General features: G+C 43.9%; 1 protein-coding gene across 2 annotated transcripts in view; it reads left to right on the forward strand.

The window, feature by feature from the left end:
* The window catches only part of MEI1 (meiotic double-stranded break formation protein 1), a 3,250,839-nt gene that overhangs the window by 1,642,975 nt on the left and 1,585,770 nt on the right, over window positions 1–22,094 (forward strand). For both annotated transcript variants that reach the window (XM_078683295.1, XM_078683306.1), the window contains exon 15: window positions 8,140–8,251. In XM_078683295.1, the coding sequence (XP_078539421.1) occupies window positions 8,140–8,251 (112 nt within the window). The remainder of the gene's footprint in view (window positions 1–8,139; window positions 8,252–22,094) is intronic.

Genomic DNA, 22,094 nt, shown 5'->3' on the forward strand with positions numbered 1-22,094 from the left:
TCTTTATTTGTGATAGCACGCATATGCTCTAGTATGCGTTTTTTAGTAGGGTTCTTGGTGCTGCCTATGTATCTTTTTTTACACGGACAGATTAAGCAATACATGGTGTATTCGGAGTTACAGTTGAAAAATTGATTGATTGTTCGTGTGGGCCTTGGATCCCCAGGTCTGCCTTCAAAGGTGGTAACTTTTGCACTATATACTTACAAGCTTTGCATTTCCGACAGGGAAAAAAGCCATTTATCCCCAGTTTGTTTTGTACTGTTCTGGAATCGGAAAAATGGCTGTGTATCAGTTGATCCCCAATTGAGCGGCATCTCCTATAAGTGATGGGTGGACGCTCGGGGAGATGGTTTTTGAGCATGTTATCTGATTTGAGGATGTGCCAGTTCTTTTTGAAAATTTAAATTATATTGGCTGATTTCTCGTTGTACTTGGTGATCATTCGTACACTGGTATCTGTGATACCCTGGCTTTTGTTCTTAGAAATCAACTGTTTTTTTCTTTCAATTTTGTTTACCTGCTCTTCAGCCCGTTTTAGGTCACCTTTCCTATACCCTCTTTCTTTGAAGCGCTCTAGTGCTTCATTTTTAGCCACTGTGTAGCTTCTCTCGGTTGTTCAGTTACGCTTCAAGCGCAGTAATTCCCTGTAGCGTATACTTTTGATCAGGCTTATAGGATGATGGCTTCCTGCATGCAGGACTGCGTTTCCTGCTGTTGGCTTTCTGAAGAGACGGGTCAGTAAGGTGCCATTCTCAATGTAGACCTGAAGGTCCAGATAGTTGACTATACTATCACTGATGTTCCCTGTGAATATTAGGTTTAAATCATTATTGTTTAGGGCGGCAATATATTCCTCAGCCGAGGATTGGTTACCGCGCCATACAATAAAAAGGTTGTCGATATATCGCGACCAGAGTACAATCCTATCCAACCATTGGTCATTGGCCTCCCCCCAGGCTACGTGCTTCCCCCACCATCCGACGAAAAGATTCGTGTAGCTGGGGGCGAAGCACGTACCCATTGCTGTACCCCGTTTTTGTTGGTACAGTTGCCCTGCAAATGTAAAGATGTTATTATGCAGACAATACGAAATCATATCCAGTAGCATTACATTGTGTAGCGTAAATTTAGGATGTCTTTGGCCCAAAAACCATCTTGTTGCCTTCAAACCATCAGAATGACAAATGCACGTATAAAGGCTGGTAATGTCCAGCGTAATTAGCAATAGATCTTGTTCCCACATGACCCCTTCTATTTGCCTTAGAAAGTCCTGTGTATCCTGTATATAGGATGCCAAGTTTCTCACAAGAGGGGCTAGAAAGGAGTCTACATAAATGGCTGTATTTTCCAGGAGACTGTTAATTGAAGCCACAATGGGTCTACCTGGAGGTATATATATATATATATATATATATATATATATATATATATAACCTCAGCTCGTATTTTAAAATAAGAATATTTATTCTTTATGGGTACCATATGTTTTACTAAAACTAGATTATAGCCATCTATAGACATAGATTTCTCAACTTAGGGTGTGGTGGTTTATTTTGTTTTTTAAAACTTGTAGCTGTAAAGAAAAAAGGTAGAGCATTAACATCTATATAAGACTCTGCATGACTCTCCTTTTCTTCTGTATCTAAGCAATACTTCTATACCCACCTAACTAATAGTGTGCCTTGTATCACAGGGTGTGAACCATGTATTTTGGAATCACAAAGTACCCTGTTAGAGATGACAAATAAATTACATAAAACAACTTAATCATAGCATCATGACACTCCTCCTCGTGATCTGAACCTCAAATACTGAAACATGGATAGTTTTACTCTATACCACCAACAGAGGGTGTTATTTGTAATCCACAGTACGTAGAAGAATTTAGAAAATAGAATATATCGTTTTACAACAAATCAGGAATCTTAACACCAATGTTTCATGTATTGGAGTTTTTGTATAAACAAAGAGATAGCCCGACCTGAAGCTTCGTTAGGGATCCAATTGGCAAATGTCAAAGATCAGAGCAACTGTTGTTTAGAACAAGCTATTCGTCACAACCACAGAATGAGCTAGCCGGCTCACCAAGGTATGTCAGGGAACTTCCCTAACGTAAGTAAACTCCGCAGTTAATCCAAGTAGCCAGTGTTTCGCTAATGTATACGTAAATGAGATCCAACACGTTAATCCAGCACTCCCCTATAGATATGCAACGTAACATAAATCAGCGGTGCAAGCACCCTTACTTCACCAGAGACTCAACAAGGATTCCAGCGGCAGACCAGAACGAACAGAAACCAGAATAATCTGCGCCGCAGTGACTGCAGAAGCAGTTTTTGTGTTCTAACCGATTGAACCTTGAACAGCGAATCAGCTCCTCCTGCTGAATAGTGGTCAAGGAGTTGAATCATGGGAATTGAATTTGTAGTTCATATTACTCCCTGATTCAAACCATGAGTCAGAACATAAGGGCAAACCATACCGCCCCTTGGACTGGAAGACACTTTGGGGACTGCTGAAGAAGACACTAGGAGAGGTATACCTGTTTTAAGCTTACCTCCCATTAGAAGGTGGTCTCAGGTGGCGGTTCAAATCTACTGTTTAAACTTAGAATTCGGCATTAGGGCTGTGAATGGCAGGACGATTTCGGATCCATCTGGAGCCCATACCTACAACAGGGTGGATCATACGTCCAGGATAGACTATATCCTCCTTGATGTAAAACTCTGGGGCTATTTGCAGGACATGGAGGTACTTTCTACAGTTGAAAGTGACTACAATCCTCTCTCTCTTGTCCTCCGTCCCTTGTGGATGTTGAACCCGGGGGTGCTTGCCCCTCTTTCGGTGTCTGCCAATCAGGAGGTATACCCCTCCAACTGTGGTAGGCGCCTAAGGTGGAGTAAGCTCATGTTGGATGAAAAGAAAGTGCTGTCTATTGCGGCACTTCTAGATACTGCACAGTCTAAACTTGATGTAATGATTCCTAAGCCCGAGGAAGTTTCAGCGCTTTTTTGTGTTACCACCAAGGCTTTGAGTGAACTTTTCCATCTTCCAAGCAAGGGCTCTCGAGTTGATAAGTGTGAGAAAAGGTTGAACCCATATGGTTGGTACACGAGTAAATGTAGGGAGAAGAAAAACTCCCTGATTGGTGCTGTTAAGAGCAACTCCTTGGTTGCCATAAGATTGGCAAGGAAAGACTACTCGCAGATTCTCCTTGCAGCGAAGAGAGAATGGGAGGACAGGTTCTGGGCGGATCTCAGGAAAGCAAGCTTGGATAGGGATGCCAGAAGCTTCTGGAATCTCATAAGATCTAGGGACAGGCCAGACAGCACCCTGATAACGTGTAACATCCCTGCCCAGAGCTGGTTTAATCATTTCTCGTCTCTCTACACCTCCAATGAGCCAACTACCCATACTTTCTTCTCACTGGCCTCTTGTCCAGGAGGCCTAGAGTATGTTCCCTTTACCGCTAGAGAGGTGGAGGAAGTAATCAAGACTTTGGTGCCCTTGAAAGCAGCAGGGCCTGATGGGTTACTGGGTGACTTAATTCGGGCAAATCCCAAGGAGTGGGGGAAGCTAGTGTCATCACTGTTAAATGCCATTAGTGAAGGTGCGCCCGTACCTGAATCCTGGAAGGGGGCAGAGGTTGTCCCGATATTCAAGAAGGGGTGTCGGGACAACCCTGCCAACTACAGGCCAATAAGTCTTATTGACTCTTCCCAAAAAGTGGCAGGGAAGGTGATCCTGAGAAGGGTGCTCCAGTGGGTGGACGACAACAACATCTTGTCGGACCTCCAAGCTGGATTTCGCTCTGGTACCGGGACCATTGAGCAGGCCTTCAGATTGGTTCTTCTATACTGGAAGGTGGTGGTGCTGGGCGGGGGCAGCCTATATTTGGCTTTTATAGACCTAACGACTGGCTTCGATCTGGTTCCCAGAGAGGAGCTATGGAAGGTTCTGCTAGATTTGGGGTTGCCCATGCATATTCTTTCTCTTTTGGTAAAATTACATGCTGGCAATTATGCGCAGGTTCGATGGGGTACGAAGGGTGAAAAAACTGATAGGATCCCTGTGGGAAGGGGCGTCCGTCAGGGATGCGTGTTAGCCCCCACCCTGTTTTCTCTTTATGTAAACGGCGTGGTTGAACATCTGCTAAGAAATCCCTCGGACGCTCCATCCCTGGCGGGCAAACGGATCCCAACACTGCTTTTCGCAGATGATACTCTTCTTATCTCAAAGTCCCCTATGGGTCTTCAGAGCCTCTTGAACAGCTCTCAGGAGTTTTGTCTGTTGGGGGGGTTGGTAATCAACACTGACAAAACTAAGTTTTTGGTTATGAATCCCCCGAAGAAACTCGGTCGACCTCCGGCTCTGAATTCCAAGACACTGGAGACGGTCTCCGAGTTTGATTATCTAGGTATTCGCCTTAATGATTCCCTTACCTGGAACCCGCACATCCAAAACATGCTACTGGGCCACAAAAGGGTGGGAGGCACCTTACTCAAGGAACAACGTTCCTCAACTAGTAAACCTATAGCCCCAGTTGTGGAAATATATAAAGCCAGAGGGGTTAGTGCCGCCCTATATGGGGCAGAGCTGTGGGGCACCTGCAACCTGGACGCACTGGCTAAATCGCAGAGCAAGTTTTTGAAAGATCTGATGGCTCTCCCATGGTGCACACCAACAGTACCAGTGCTATTGGATCTAGGTTGCAGATCCATCAGGGACCAAGCGCAACTTTGCCCCCTGCTCCTCTGGGCACGTCTATGGCGGGCGCCTGAACTAGCCTCCTACGCGGAAGCACTATCAGAGGTTATGGCTATGGCAGGCTGGTCCAGGATTAAATGGTTGAGGGATGTCAAACGGTTACTGGTGGAAATAGGGTTACCAGACGCATGGGCATCGGAATCAGCCCCACCCAAAGCTACGATTAAAAAGTTGTACTGGAACTGGGTCTCCGCTAAATTACACTCAGATTCACGACATTGCAACTCTACTGTAGCTTTTGTGATAATCAAAGACGTGGTGGCTTATGAACCCTATTTAGATACTATTTCTATCCCCTTTGATCGTACTTTGTATTTCAAGTTTCGAGTAGGGATTCTTCCAGTAGGTGAGGTAGTCGCCCGCTGGAAACGGCCCTACCAATTTTCTCCGTTCTGTGCGTCCTGTCCCACCCGAGTAGAGTCGGTAGCCCACATCTTTTTTGAATGTCCGGACTATCGTGCACCTAGGATTCGTTGGTTAAAACCCCTATGTAGACTCTTAGGCACCCGTCAGCATATAGTGGCAATGCGTATTTTAATGTCTGACACATCCACCGTGATTGTTTGTGCTGTGTCAAAATTTTTACAATTTAATTCAGTTTTAATTGTTAATACTTCCTTCTGTTTAAATCTTGTGTGTGCATCTAGCATGTGATTGTTATTTATGCTGTATTTTGTATTGTTGTACAAGCTTTTATGGTATTTTTATATCAAAATAAAGCCTATCAATCAATCACATATAGTGTATAGAGCGCGCACATGAAATAAGCGCGCACATAAACTAAAAAGCAAAGGACAAAGCATATAGAGACATTAAATCAGCAAGGCATATACAGTGCGCACATGATTTTAAGATTCATAGTGACCATAGCTAAACAAAGAATCTTAATGTTGGAAACATTGCCACCAATATCGGGCTATGGGTGTGACACTGCATTTTGCCACACAATGATCGTGAGCATGTGAGTGTGCCCCTAGAGCCGCAGTCCAAAACCATGACAGTACTTCCCCCTCCCAAGCGGTCTCTAAGGGCATGTTTTGAAGGGTAGGAGTCATGGAAGCTTCGTACCAATTGAGGTACATGTACATTATTGGCAGGTTCATAAGAGTCATGTTCAGGACCATATCCTTTCCAGGAAACCAGATACCATAAACCAGAGCCTCGTCGGCGGGAATCCAAGATGCGACGTACCTCAAACTATTCCTGTTTTGTTCACCAACAATGGGCCCGGTTGCGAGGAACAACATTGAGGGGCCGGTTTTAATAAAGAAGTGTGAAACACAGGATGGATTTTCAGTTGAGGAGGCAATTTCAGCTTGTAAGTCACTGGGTTGACTTGTATGAATACGTGAAATGGTCCAATCAATTTGGGATGGAAGGCTTTCTTATGTTTAAATTGAAAGTTTCTGGTGGAAAGCCACACTTTGTCTCCTACTTTATACTGCGGGCCTGGTTTTCGGTGTTTATCCGCAGCAGCTTTGTATTTACTTTTGGCAGAGTTCAGATGTTGCGTGATAAGAGAATGTACATTTTGGATATGTTTTACTCCAACTGAGATTGAAGGAACTAAGGGGGTCACAAAGTCCGCCCGCCATCCTGTCGGAATTCGGGACTGCTCACCATAAGGGCGGGGGTCCCGTGGGGGGTATTAGGATGTGCCCGCCACAGTGGCGGGCACATCCTGTATTTTTAGCATTGTGGCGGGCGGTGCAGAGAGCACCGCCCGCCACAATGCTAAAAATGTATTTCAGCATTTGCATTAACAAAGCGGCAGGCGTGGTGCCTGCCGCTTTGTTAATGCAAATGAAAGGGGGTACCACAGGTGCCCCCCGTGTGCACCCCCCGTCTATACTACACTCTGGGGGCCCGCAGGGGGCCCCCAGAGTGAAGACCACATGCCTTTCCGTGGCGGCATCGCCGCCGCGGAAAGGCACCTAAAGACAACCATCATAATATGGCTGGGGGTGTCTGATAGACACCGCCACCATTATATTTCTTTTCTGCCTCGGCCGCAAGGCGACCGGGGTGGAAAAGCGGCGGACGGGTCCCCCCCGCCATACTAATATGGCAGGGGGGAAAACGAGTGTGGATGTCGGGCGGATTGCCCCCGCCAGGCTGGCGGTGGCTACCGCCAGCCTGGTGGGGGCAATCTGCCCGACATCATAATGGGCTCCTAAATCTTGACCTGTTGGTATAATGTTACTGGTAGATAGGCAGGATGGAAACCATAGGTGGATTGAAACACCCATAGAACTTACCCCTCAACTGGTGATGCTGGGTATCTGGGGGGGGGGGGGGGGAGATCTTTGGGTAACATGTACTCCTCTTTAGATTTTTGGGCCAAATGGTAGCAAGATAGGATATAATAATAATGGGCAAGCAGCTCTGTCCCAACTTTGTAAATGTGGCAATCCAAAATTGACTGGTGTATGCGGGCTTAGTAACTGGTTTATAAGGCGCAAGGAGGTCCCCAAAAGTTATAAAAATATTGGGCCCAGGGAACTGTGCAAACAAAGAGGTGGAACATGGCTGGAAGACTAGGATAGCATAGAAGTGTTACTGTGTACAATTTTGAATGGCATTGCCTGCTGGGTTATGATTTAGATATTGTACATATATTGAGGACAAGTCACAGGGTTCCTGAACCAAATATCTTGTACCCTGGCCTTTTGTAGTAATGTGGAATATATTGACAGGTAATGTAATCTGATCTGTAAGTCACATGGTTTTTCTATGTTTGTATTGTTTTTGTTTTCTAAAAATGTAATACAAATATTTAAAATATAAAACTATAGTGCTAACTGCCAGTTTTGCATACTTTCACTTAATGTTTGCTGGATTTCAGGTAATTAGGCAAAAGCAAATTACACAAATTTCATATAGTCCTAGTTCATTCAGTTCTATTTCAAGTCACTCATTTTTGCATGATTATTATTTTTTCAGTAGCCTCTTGTTTTTCTGAGACACAGCTTGGTGACTGGGATGTAAGTTTATTTATACGTTCACAGGCAAGGAAGATTAATTTACTGCTTTTGCAAGTAATGTTGTCCTTGTTGCTTCCACGTCATCCCACTCCATGGGAAATAGCGAAGAATTTATAAAGGTGGTATCTCAGTTATAAAAGGTACGTTTTGGCTGTTGTTGAACTGAGCCCGTATTACTAATGAAAAGGGGGACCCTTAAAAAGATGATTTAAAGTCTATGTATCTATATAGGTACTTAGGAGACAAATGAAGGCAAAAAACTCAAATGTTATAAGGATGCAAGTCAAAGGTTAGTTAAATTAAAACCAGAGAATGGGTATGATACTGATTCAGAAACAAATTCAAAACACAGAAAGGATCAATGTTTTTTTGTCTTCTCTCACAGAAACACTACACAAGGGCACCAAGCCCAGAGTTGATGGAAGTCTTCTTCTCTATCCTCACAAGCCTCTTCACTGTTGTACCAACCATGAAGGAGAAATTTGCCATAAAACTTGGTATGTGAGTCGATGTATTATTACCTTTCCTTTTTATAAAATGTGCTTCCCTCACACAGAGGAAAAATTGGCTGTGACTTGTGTCATGTGAATCTATAAGTTCTTGTCAGCCGCTGTATCAGTGCACCCTGTCATCTTGCCCAAATTTGAGCAAGAGGCCAAGTCTTTCAACTGGACTCTTCTGGAGAAGTTGTAAAATCTCTCAAAACTCACTGATTCTTAATAATTCCACCCAAGAATCAGCTTCAGCCCAAGCCTCTTGTTACGGCAGGCAACACGGCAGGGTCGCCACCCTTATTACCTCCACACAATCCAGTGACCGATTTCTCTTTGAAAGAAAAACACCAGCGCCGTGGCCTCAATGAATAAATGTGTTTTATTGCAACACAAAGTCCCGAACCGTTTTGGAGTTACAGCACTTCTTTCACACGGGCCCGTGAGAAAGGAGCGCTGTACTCCGAAAACCGTCGGGCACGGGCCCATGAGAAAGGACTTTGTGTTGCAATAAAACACTATTATTCATTGAGGCCACGGCGCCGGTGTTTTTCTTTCCAAGAGAAATCAGTCACTGGGTTGTGTGGTGATTCTGAATAATATGCATGTGTAAGATGGTTTAATCATTCTGCATAATGGGATATTCACATATTTCCGTGAAAAATTAATATCTCCACCTATATTTGGGATCTTGCTGATACATGAAGATTTTGAGGGTGATGAAATAGGATTACAAGTATGTTAAGTGTTACCTTCTTCATTGTGGACCTTCAGAGACATTAAAAGACACTGAATAGCCCTCTTGCGGGTGGCACCCCACACATAGCAGAGCGGTTCATTGTTCAAGAATTCTATGAAGAGTCCTAATACAGAGAAGTAGACAATACCAACACAAGATCTTCGGTGAGTTTGTGATCTTTGAATATCTTGACATTTGGATAGGATCCTGGAGAACTTTATCAAATGTGTCTTTTTTCAACATATGAAGATATATATATTATTTTCCTCTCTGTTGTTAAAGAACTACTGTAGGTAATGTATGTTGTCCCCCTGCTTTGCTAGCTTTAGAACTCTGTGCACTTTACCATCGCCTCTTCTACCCCTTTAAACATGGTTGAATTGACTTACTCCTAATTTTCATATTTAACTTGCATAAAAGTTCCTAGTATATGTGTAGAAAGTACCCAGGGCATGTAAGTAAAATTCCATATGTGGATCGAAGCACCTTTTGTGCCATCTACTGCAGTGACAAGGCAAACATAGTTTCTGGCCTACCATGTGTAGACTGAGTTCTGCAGTGTAAATCCTGCACTGTGACCTGTCAAAGTAACTCTTTATGACTGGCAAAATTATTCCTTTCATACATTATTAAGTAACCCCTACATAGGCCTTGCTGCCAACAAGATAGGGTGCATGGTATTTAAAAGCAGGACATGTTGAAATGTAAAGTTAACACAACAGGAATCTGTGATTTGTGCTATAGAGGAGTGCAAGATCTACCTCATGTATTGTTAGTCTGTCCAAATGTGACCCTGGTAGAGGCCCAGCGTCGGTATATAAAGCCCATTTGTTTTAGATATAATGTCTCTTTTGCACATGGTTTAATTATGTTCTGCAAATCGCCACCTGATGATTTTGTCTGTTCAATTTGTACAAAGTTTAAAGAGTTTTTTAAACTTGTTTTAAAGCTGTATTATATTAACTGTTTTAAACATATGTGTTTTGCATTTGTTTGACCTCATTAGAGGTCTAAATCAAATTATATTAAAAAAAAAATTGAAAACCTTGAAGTTAACATGTTCTTACAGTGATTAGCACGCAAAAGCTATTTTCACTGTAGGAAGGCTCTGACTAGCCCATAAAAAATAATTATGAGTGAGAATAAATATTTATTCATCTATCTCTGGGTTGTAGCCATCTAGAAGTATGATTAAAACACTCTTTTAATTTTTATTAAAATACCAACTTAATGGTGGAATTGGACGTTTAATAAATATTAATAAAAGTAACTTTTATAAAGTTACCTTTTTCTTGCCTGATGCTCCTGGAGACTAATCTGCATAAGCTCTCTAGCAGTAGACACAGTGAGCGATTAGCCCTGATAAGGTGTGAAAACTGCTCCCAGAGCAGAGACGATGGCTTGAATGCGGAGAAGTGTTTGCTCTTCCTCTGGCAGGAAGCGCAGTTAGGGTGAACCCAGGAACTTAATTTACTTCAAATGGCTTTCCGTATGACAGCAAATGTTAGGTGACAACTGAAAAGGTACTAGCTTTTGTTTGTTCAGTCAAACAGGCACCAACCCCAGTAGGAGAGAGCTGCCCCGAGAACATCTGCATGAACCCTGCACCAGCTCATCTGTATGAACGAGGACACAGCCGAAGAAAAACAGCGGAGGATAGTGGATACTGCCAGCAGGAAGGGGCTGTTCAAAGACGGAGAATCCGATGCCCCGGAGGATAGGCGTTCGGGTTCGGGTTCCAAGTCTCTGGAGAGACGATCGTTGCCCCGAAGTGAGTCCGGCGCCCAGCGAACACACAGCCCTCTAACTCTGGGAAGGGGCTGTGTCGAGCTGACTGTCTCTCAGGAGGCGGCAATTCAAGGAATAAATGCGGAGATCGAGCTGACGGTCCCAGGAGCGGAGCAGCTTCGGGAATGTTTGCGAGTTGCCCACGGCTGCAGCGCTGAGGGAAATCAATTACAGCGCTGCCCCAGGATTTTACCGGGATCTCCAGAGGAACAGAGCCAAAGGAGAGGCATGGTGTCGGACATTGCAGAAGGAGATAGGGTGCACACGCAGAGCCCTCACTCAACCGGAGGTGAGCGCCAGAGTCTAAAAGTGCTCAAACTGCTGAGTGCAGTTAAAACGAACAAGCTCAAGTTGTGCTGAATCGAGTGGCAGGAGAGAACAGAGGCATTTGGGACCCGGCGTGCCTGACCTTAAAATGGCGGCCGCCGAGGACGTCTAATCCATATGTCCATTGGTAAAACAGAGGTAATAGTAATGAAAAGAGGACTTCAAAGGAACTTCAGAGACCAACTAATAACACAGGGGAGTAGCTATGTAAAGAGGACTAGTACACAAAAAAGATGGAGAAAGAACTACTATTTAAACATCGGATATCAACAAGGTAAAGAGGACTAAGCAACAAGAGAGATAGAGAAAGGAAAACAGATCACAGCAAAGGATGAAAAAAAGCGGCATCTTGAAATATTCTCGAATTTTTCCTTAATACTGATAAATTAAGAGTGCCGATCTCAAATTCTGGATACACTGATTAAACAGAAGATATTCTGGCATACCCTAAAGGAAACACTACACTATATTTAACGAACGAGACCAATCAATTATTCATGGCGGACCATTGCCTAGAACGAGGAAGCATTAACTCACACATCATAAGGTATTCTACCAAAATATCCAAAAATGCAGCAAAAAAGTTCAAACATAACCTATTGAGGAGAAACCCAGACACGCTGATTTCAGACCCCACGTCCAGCTTAGTTAGAGGCTCTAAAGTGAATGATTTGATATTCTTTACAAGAAAAACGGCGAAATGGCGATATGTCTTTACTAACATACTAAACGTAATTTCCACTACCAATATTCCACATGGCACAAAAATCATGACGAAGTCAGCCCCAAGATGCAGAGCTGACCTCAGCATAACTATGTACAAAAACGGTATAGTGCTAATACAAGCCTCCAATTATGAATTAGAAAAATTTGACAACATATTCCATACATTAAAAGGATACACGGAGAACACAAGAACGGAACAACACTTAACTCTACAAGAAGGCACACCGAACACCAGGAACACTACGTCTACAGATCATGCAATAATCAGAGAAACGCAAAATGCGCAACAGTCTACGCAAGTAATAGACTCTAGCCGAATAAAAAGCGCAACACCTAGTAATGAAGCTGAGAGAAAAGAAACGGCCTCGCAATATACGGAAAACAACAAAGAAGATCAGAAGATAGAAGAATCTCCATCGTCTAGGCCGCTCCATGAAATTCGGGAAAGCACAGATATAGAAAACCCCAACACAGTGATACCCCTTCCCACTCTGTTGCAAAGAATTTCACAAAGAACACTTCGTACTAAAGGAATGGTATCGTACATGAACCAAACCAATAATCTCAAAAAGACAGGAATTTTGACGAAAAGAGCGGATTAAAAGAAAAAAGGGAATTCAAATGGTGAATCACGCAACAAAAGAGGCAACATAACGAACACAGCTCCTCAAACCTTGAGAGAATTCAAAGATCTTAGAAGAAAAATGAACATCATGTCGCAAGACATTAGAAGCTCTCTGCATAAGATAGGAATACTCCAAGAAAATACAGAAAGTACCCACAAAAAAATAGAGCACATCATAGAGCTAATACATTACTCTCAAAGAAAAAGCAAGGAGATGGCGATGCCATTATCAAATAGACACAATAGACCAGACAGAACACCTAAGGACTTAACGGAAGAAGAAACATTATCCTTACTAAAGGACTATGGGATGCCGGAGCACAATAGAGAAGAGGAAATCAGAACAGTCAAGATCAATGTCAATAGAATGCCTAGACTGAAGGATAGGAAAGCCAACCTTAATAATTTACAACAAGTTCAGATTATCGCTGAACTGCAAATCGTGACCGCAAACGGCACAGAAAAATCACTGAAATGCCTTTTGATCAACTGCAGATCCGCAGCTAAACATGCATCAGACATAGGCGACCTCATCATTAACCAGGAAATTGATGTGACAATCCTCACTGAAACATGGCTATCAGAATCATCATCTCCAGTCCTGAATCTACTAGTGCCCCCTCAATACAACATTGTGAGACTGGATAGACGACAAAAGAAAGGGGGTGGCATAGCATGCATACATCGCCCTGATATAGAAATCGGCCAAATACAGTCAAAACCGCTCAAAGAGTGTGAATAACTAGGACTCAATATAAGGACGGACAACAACCAAGCATGCAACCTGCATGCACTGTATCACCCACCTGGTAACAATATGCCGTTCATAGAACAATTAATTTAGATCATCACAGCAAATCATAACACCAACGTAAACAATATATTCTTAGGGGACCTTAATCTACACTGGAACAACAGCAATGACAAAAAATGCCTTTAAAGATTTCCTAGCTGAGCTCAATCTTTCACAGTTATGTATACAGCCAACTCACGCGAAAGGAGCGACGTTGGACTGGATAATTTTTAAAAAAAGAGAACATCTCAGGTATAGCAATCGAGCCTTGTGACTGGTCAGACCATCATGTCATTACATTCACGATTCCCACATGGAAAAAGAACAAACACACTCAACCGAACAGAATTAAAAAGTGGGTGAGGGACACAAACTCTTATTAGAAAGTTGTGAAAAGGACCTACAACCACCAAAGAACATACAGAACGTAAATGAACTAACGGACTACTATTATACTTCTATAACGGATATAGTCAACTCCACAATGCCTCTTAAGCTGGAAAGAGTTACAGAGAAGGTTAAAAATCCTTGGTTTAATGGACACTGAATGAGGAAAGACGTAAACTGAGAATGGCGGAAAGAAAATGGAGACAACTTCCTTCTTCTCCCGCACTGAAATCGCTAAGAGAAACCAGAAAAGAGTATAACAAAAAGATCCTCAACTCCAAAAAGGAATTTATCAGATCAGAATTGGATTCCGCCAAAAACCGACCGCATAAATTATTCGAAATTTCAAAACAACAGTCCAACAAGGCAGCCAAAACGAACCAAGAATTCACAAAAACTCAACTTAATTGCGAAGTTTTCTCTACCTTCTTCACAGACAAATCTAACACGTTGGAAAGTGAGCTCAAGAGTGCAGCGGATAACCTAGAAAGCCTTACACTTACAACACGCGTTTCCAAAGCCTTAATTAAGGACAATGGAGCAAAAAACAAGGCCCATTGGGACTCTTTCAAGTTATTAGACCAAAATAGCATTGCCAAAACGCTACGAGAAATCAGACCTAATAACCACTATAATGACCCACTCCCATCGAAATGCATAAAAGAAATCAACCAGGCCGTGATTCCCTTGTCAACGCCTCTCTATCACAATGGATTCTACCAGGATGCCTAAAAACAGGTCAAGTAGTCCCCATTATCAAAAAAGCGACGGCGGACCCAGACGATACGAATAGCTATCGCCCGGTAACCAACATTCCGGTACTCGCCAAACTAATAGAGAAATGTGTGCAAAGTCAACTCAACCAACACATAGACAATTTCTCTCTTTTGGATGAATGCCAGTCGGGCTTCAGAACAGGACATAGCACTGAAACAGCGATCTTACAGATAGTTGATGATGCGCTACAAGCCTTAGACGAAAATAGATCAAGTCTACTCATCCTCCTAGACCTATCAGCTGCATTCGACACGGTGAGTCATGTAAAACTACTAAACAGGCTACAGGACAGGATGGGAATATCTGGTACAGTGTTGAAATGGTTTGAATCCTTCCTTCAGGATAGAACACAAAGATTTTTAGTCGATCAATCGCTCTCAACATCATGTCTTAACACGATTGGAGTACCTCAAGGATCCACACTATCTCCATCACTGTTCAACTTATATATCGAACCGCTCACAGTAATTCTTCGAAACTCTAAAATTTCCTTTCACATGTACGCGGACGACCCGCAGATATACCTCAAGATCTCGTCTTTGGAAGACATCAGGGTATTGAATGAGGCCTTAGAAATGACTCTAAAATGGTTAACAATCAATCACCTAAAACTAAATGCGCAAAAAACAGAATTCCTTCTAATTTCACCATCAAAGAAACATACAGAAGTTAAGGAATGGGCCAGAATGATCACGGCGCTAAACTGCACTCCTACCTTAGTCGACTCAGCTAAATCACTAGGAATATCACTTGATGAGAACTTGGATATGAAAGAACATATCAAGGCTATGGCAAAAAGTGCCCGCTTTCACCTGAACTACATTAGAAAGGTGAAACCCTTCATTTCAAAAGCAGATCTCAAACTAGCAGTCCATTCATTGGTCATCTCAAGGATTGAATATGGGTACACTATGTTAGCAGGCATACCACAAATCTCCATAGCACCGCTTAAAGCATGCCTCAACGCAGCAGAAAGACTTATAACCGGCTCAAAGAAGTTCGACCATATCTCTCCACACCTCAAAGCTTTTAATCTACTGGAAGGTGGTGCACTTGGGCGGAGGAACCATATATGCCGCCTTTGTGGACCTTAAGTCCGCATTTGATCTCGTTCATAGAGAAAAGTTATGGGCGGTCTTAGGTAAAATGGGATTGCCTCATGAGCTCCTGAACTTAGTTATACGTTTACACGAGGATAACTTCGCCAGGGTTAGATGGGGTAACCAGGGTCAGGTAACTGAAAGTTTTCCAGTTAGCCGAGGAGTTAGGCAAGGATGCGTACTTGCTCCCACCCTATTCCTCCTTTTTATCAACCAGGTTACCCAGTACTTTGCAGATTTTCAAACTGACGCATCCAAAATAGGCGGTAAAAAGTTTCCCCTCCTCATTTTCGCAGACGACACCCTTATTATTTCGAAAACCCGAAAGGGTCTGCAATCTGCGATAAATAAGTTTGAGGTCTTTTGTAAACATAATGACTTACAGGTAAACGTTTGTAAAACTAAATTTATGGTGCTAACCAAAAATAAGCCACTAAAGAGTAATGCTTGTATGAATGGTACCGCCTTAGAACAGGTAGAGGTAATGACTTACCTCGGAGTTATATTAGACTATAGGACCAGATGGAAACCACAACTTGACGCAATTTGTTTAAAATTTGCTAGACTAACCTGTTGTCTTATCAAAGAGCAAAGAATGTCACAAATTAAAAGAATAGCGCCGGTGCTCAAAATATATGAGGCTAAAATTAGCTCTTCTATCCTGTATGGCGCGGATCTCTGGGGCTTCTCCGACCTTTCCCAACTGGTAAAGATCCAAAACAAATTTCTACGTAATCTGGTGGGCCTCCCGCAATCGACTCAGTTGAAACCCTTAATGCGTGATCTGGGTCAACGTTCGATTATAGATGTAGCCCGGTACAGGATGTTGGGTCTGTGGAGGAGAATCTGGACAACACCGGAACTGGCTATCTTTGCGAATGAAATCTTAGAAATAATATTAATTCCGGGATCTAGCAATCTTCCCTGGTTCAGAGCTGTTAAGTCCATGCTGGTAAATATGGGTCTCAGTTTGTTATGTACGGCGCCTGAACTCAATGTCTTTCCATCGAAGAAACAATTTAAAGAACTTTACTGGGCCTCCATTAAAATCCAAATTGTTGCACAATCAGACTCTTCCACTCTAACTGGCAGGTTCCTGGCACATAAACTAGATCCCCATCTAGAGGAATACTGGGATATCATCACCAGGAGTATTGATAGAAAACTCTTCCACCAATTTAGAGTAGGCACCCTTCCGGTCAGGACTTTTACTAGCTCTTGGCGTGATCATTCATCTGAGTATTGCCCGTGGTGCAGGGATAAACCAGAATCAATAGGTCACATCTTTTTTACATTGTATTATGGACGGTTTCACTTGTTGTCTTTTATGATGAAATATTTTGAATAAAGACGTATGAACTGAACTGAAGCTTTAAACTGGCTACCGTACGAAGCCAGAATTCAGCTAAAAATGGCATGTATCACTCACAAAGCACTTCACTACAACACTCCAAGATATCTTGCCCAGAATATAGTACTATCTGGAGGAACTAGACCTGCTAGGAGTGTCAAGGAGTTGGTACTGAGACCACCCCTGTTCAGGAAGAAAAGAACTTTTGATAGAGCGTTCTCCGAAGCAGCCCCTAGAATCTGGAACTCTCTTCCACCAAACATCAGAAAGATAACAAACACAGTAACATTTAAGAGGGAAACAAAAATATTTTTAATGAGGAAATTCCTGCCGTAACTCTAGTTGGTCCCTCTTTAACATAGAGGCAGAGTTATACTCCATGGATGGAGAAGATGGAAATCACAGGTCAAGATACAGGACAAGTGAACTTTAATACCGTAATCCTTATCTACCTCTTTCCACGAAAAGAACACTTAAAAATCCATAGATATTATGTTTAATGTCTTTAATTTATGTTATACCTCTTTATTTAACCCTTCTGTACAAGATGTATCTGCTTACTACCTCATGATATGTAAAGCGCTCTGATACCCACGGGTCCTGTTCGCGCTATACAAAACTCTTTAAATAAATAAATAAATAGATAAACTGGTTTGAAGTGACCACAGAGGATGGGACTACTCATTGACCTTGTCTTACCTCAGAGTTGGCACACAAGTTCTGCACAAGGTAAGAAGGTTTCCCCATCTTGGAGTATGGGAGTGAAAGGCACTGTGGGGCAGTTTGTAGTACTACAAAAAGTAACTCTGCAAAAGTGGTAGGGTAGGCCTTGGGGACTTTTACCGGTTAGGGTGGGGCAGTGATTCATCCCAACCCAATAGCCAGTGCCAGGCATAAATGTGGCATCCACAGGTACCCTCCCGTGAACACTTTCTGGAACTGTGCAAGAACAGAAGAGGACTGGACCTGCCCTCTCTTGTACCCAGGACAAAGAAGTGGCTCTCAAGGGTCAATTGACTGAGCTCCAATGTGGTGACAAAAGCTGCAAGAGCCTTTTGCTGAGGTTTCCAACTGACCAGTACCAACTGGACCTGACTTGGACCATGGCAGTGGCCGGTGCTGCAGCAAGTCCTTGGCCCAAAATGCTGTTTTTGAGGTCCTGGAACTCTTGTCTGTATGTAATTGTATTTCTCCTACCACCCCTGGAAACCAGGGACTTAAAAAATATTTGGATTTCCCTTTCAGTGGATCCTTGGCATGCAGGTATCTCACCTCAGGGAGCTCAGAGTCTAATGCATCTACCACCCTGCCCCACTGAGGAATTCTGATCACCAAAAAAGACACAGAGGGCCTGATTAGATCTTAGCGGATGGGTTACTCTGTCAAAACAGTGACAGATATCCCGTCTGCCGGAATATAGATCCCGTTATACCTGGGATTTATATTTTGGCGGACAGGATGTCCGTTACCGTTGTGATGGAGTAACCCATCCACCAAGATCAAAATTAGGCCCTAAGTCTGAATGTAGAAATCTTGACTGGCGAACGTGCCAAAAGTATCCAACTGGCAAGAGTTCTTCTCTTGGCACGAAATTTCAATTACTCTCACTTGGATTATTTCCCGCCAAAACAATCTGCTTCAGCAGTACCTCACCACACGCCTATCCTCACACACAGCCTGTTGCTTCACCCCATTGAAAGATTTTGACTTCTAGAAAAAAGAAAAAGGGCCTAATATATATGTTAGCAGAGAGGAAACCTCAATGGTGTTTCCTCCCTGCCAAAATAGTGGTTTAGCCGCGCAATGCAGGCCGACCATCAGTTTCATCATGGCGGGGACTACTTTGTCTCCTCTGTGATTAAACCCATCCGATGGCCATGTGAAGTAGGCAGACTTCTCCAGTATTGGGGTGTCTTTGATAGATTCACATGCTTGTATATTCCCCGTCGCCGAAGTGGGAGCCCCACGGTAAATAAAATAGCAATAAAACCAATCATATATGTATATAAAACATAATTACATACATTCTAAAACCATAAATACTCATAAGTACCAAGGTTAGCATTAACACATAGGAATACATTAGAAGATAAAAGCACTTTCATAGCATATCCATGGCATTATGCCAGTCCAAACTACAGCCAATAAGGCGCAAGCACCCCTCTAGAACCTCTCCTCAGAGGCTCAGGCCCTCAGATTTTCTACCGCACCTCATGTGAAGGGAGTCTCCCTGAGCTCTGCTCAGTTTCTACTTCTTTGTGGATTTCTACAGTTTTTGGGATGTCTTCAAGTAAGAAATCTCTGTTTCGACCATGTTCTTGTGGGAAGTTGCAGCTCTTCTCTGAGGACCCTCACAAGAAGTGTATTTATTGCCTCTATCCCGAGCATGAGGTAGGCAAATGTAAAATTTGCAGGACTTTCTCAACCAAGACTCTTAAGGACAGGGAAGGGCGTCTCCTTCTGTGGCTGCAGAGGTTGAAGGATAAGGATTCACCTCTTTCTGATGCAGAAAGCCTTGCGTCAGGTGTGTCTAGGGCCACTTCAAAGCGTAGCAGTGTGCAGGACTTGCCATCTCCATTCCCAAAGAAGAGGAAGCTTCAACTCCAGAAGGATCCTGCTGTGTCTCCACCTCTTCCAAGGCACCAGAAGTACTTGCGCTTCCGGGTAGGGCGCAGAGATTTTCAATTCAAGGTTTTGCCTTTCGGCCTTTGCTCCGCCCCTCGCGTCTTCACGAAAGTCCTGGCCCCGGTGGTGGCATATCTACGTTTGAAGGGCGTTCAAATCTTTCCATACCTGGACGACTGTCTCATCAAGTCGCAATCTCCTCATCAAGCGTCTCTGGACACTCGATTCTGTCGGACTCTATTTCACTCCCTCGGTCTGTCCATCAACACCGAGAAGTCTCAGGTCGATCCAGCTCCCTGCAGGACCTTTCTAGGCGCCACTCTGAAAACTTCGCTAGCGAAGGCATTCGTGTCTCACGATGGTCAGCTGCGGATTCCACGCCTAGTGGCTCTCATCCGTTCAAAAGGGTCCGTTTCAGTTTGTGTATTGAAATCTTTTCTTGGGATGGCGTCCTCCTGCATCTCCCTGATCCCAAATTGCAGGCTCAAGAGTCGCCCAATACAGGAGGAACTGGACAAACAGTGGCGTCAGGTCACCGGCTCTTTCAACGATCTGGTCCTGGTGACCGCTCGGATGAGGTCCGCTCTCCACTGGTGGGCTCAACCGTCAAACATCGCTGCCGGTACTTCTTTCCTAACCATCGCTCCAGATCTCGTCCTTACCACGAATGCCTCCCTGGAAGGTTGGGGCGCACATCTTCAGAGGCTTTCCATAAAGGGCAAGTGGACCCTGTCTCAACGTTCCTGGCACATCACCAGACTGGAACTAATGGCCATTTTCCTTGCGCTCAAGTTTTTCCGTCTTCTGCTTCAGGGAGAATCAGTGCTCATTCAAACCGACAATACCACCAGTATGCACTATTTAAACAAACAGGGCGGCACCAAGTCAATGCTCCTCTCTCAGCTGGCACAGAGCATCTGGGACTGGCCACTCGGTCACCAAATTACCCTGACAGCGATTCACCTACCAGGCATCTAAAACATCCTTGCGGATTCCCTCAGCAGGTCCGCGTCCTCGACCCACGAGTGGGAGTTGCATCAGCCGACTCTGGACTTCATCTTTCGGCTGTGGGGTCGCCCGACCATGGATCTTTTTGCGAGCCCTGTGAACCCGAAATGCCCGTATTACGCAAGCTGGCTTCCCCATCAAGGGTTGTGCGGGAATTCCCTTTTGATGGACTAGTGCAATCTATTCGCTTACGCTTTTCCGCCGATCCCGCTGGTTCCTCGAGTTTTGTGGAAAATGCGGAGACAGCCGTGCCACATTCTCCTGATCGCTCCCAGATTGCCTCGACAAGCGTGGTTCTCGGAACTGCTGCTTCTCTCACAGTGCAAACCCATCCTCCTCCGTCCTCGAGCGGATCTCCTCACAATGGACAAGGGTCAGAGCTGCCATCCGGACCCCATCTCTCTCAAATTATCGGCATGGAACCTGAGCACCTTGAATTTCCCCACTTGAACATTTCGCTAGCATGTAGAGACGTTCTTGCCAATGCGTCCACAGTAAAGACTTACAAGCTAAAGTGGAAAAGGTTCTGTCACTGGTGTGCATCTGCCAGCATCCACTCCGTGCACTCTTCTCCTGCTCAACTTCTGCCGTTCTTTGTGCAGTTGGCTCAATCAGGACTTTCCCACTCCACTTTGAAGGTCTTCCTAGCGGCAATATCTCGTTTTCGACAGGATGGGTCTTCCTCTCTCTACTCTTCCAGAGTCATTCGGCAGTTTTTCAAGGGGCTATTCAGGATGTTTCCGCCCATTCGGCGTCCTCCTCCTACCTGGCATCTCAATATTGTTTTGGCGCAATTGATGAAGGCGCTTTTTGAGCCCATCCACAAAGCAGATTTGAAATTTTTGACCTGGAAGGTTGCCCTTCTTCTCGCCTTGACCTCCTCTCGTCGCGTGAGGGATATCCACGCCTTTACCATTCAGCCTCCTTTCCTTCAATTCAAATCGAACTGTGTTGTGCTTCGCACCAACCCGGCATTCATGCCTAATGTGCCAACTGATTTTCACCTCAATGAATCAGTGTTCTTACGGTCTTTCTTTCATATCCCCAATCTCCGGCAGAGAAACGTTTGCATTCATTAGACATTAGGAGATGCCTTAAATTCTACATTGACAGGACAGCGCCCTTTCGTAGGTCTGATCAACTGTTCATTGCTTAAGCACGCATGCGCAAGGGGCATTCTGTTACCAAGCCAACTATTGCACGTTGGATTTCCTCAGCAATCTCATTCTGTCATCTGAAGGCCGGCAAGCCTCTTCAATCTACAGTGAGAGCTCATTCCACCAGGGCGATGTCATCCTCTACTGCCCCGTTTGCTGGTGTGCCGATTCACCAAATATGGCGAGCAGCCACGTGGTCCAGCAGGCACACTTTCACAAAGCACTACTGCCTTGAGACGATCAACGAAGCTGATACAGCAGTGGGCCAAGCGGTGCTTTGCAATCTTTTTAAATAAGGTGAGCCTCTTTCATTCCCTCCGCCTGTATGGTTTTACTATTATCTGTCTGGCAGCATTATGTCATTTCATTGCATTTTTATGCTAATGCACTGCTATTTTATCTAGCGGCCAGATATTACTGCTCACTATTCTATTCAAGCATGTGAA

Source organism: Lissotriton helveticus, chromosome 1_1, assembly GCF_964261635.1.
Source record: "Lissotriton helveticus chromosome 1_1, aLisHel1.1, whole genome shotgun sequence".
Classification (NCBI taxonomy): domain Eukaryota; kingdom Metazoa; phylum Chordata; class Amphibia; order Caudata; family Salamandridae; genus Lissotriton; species Lissotriton helveticus.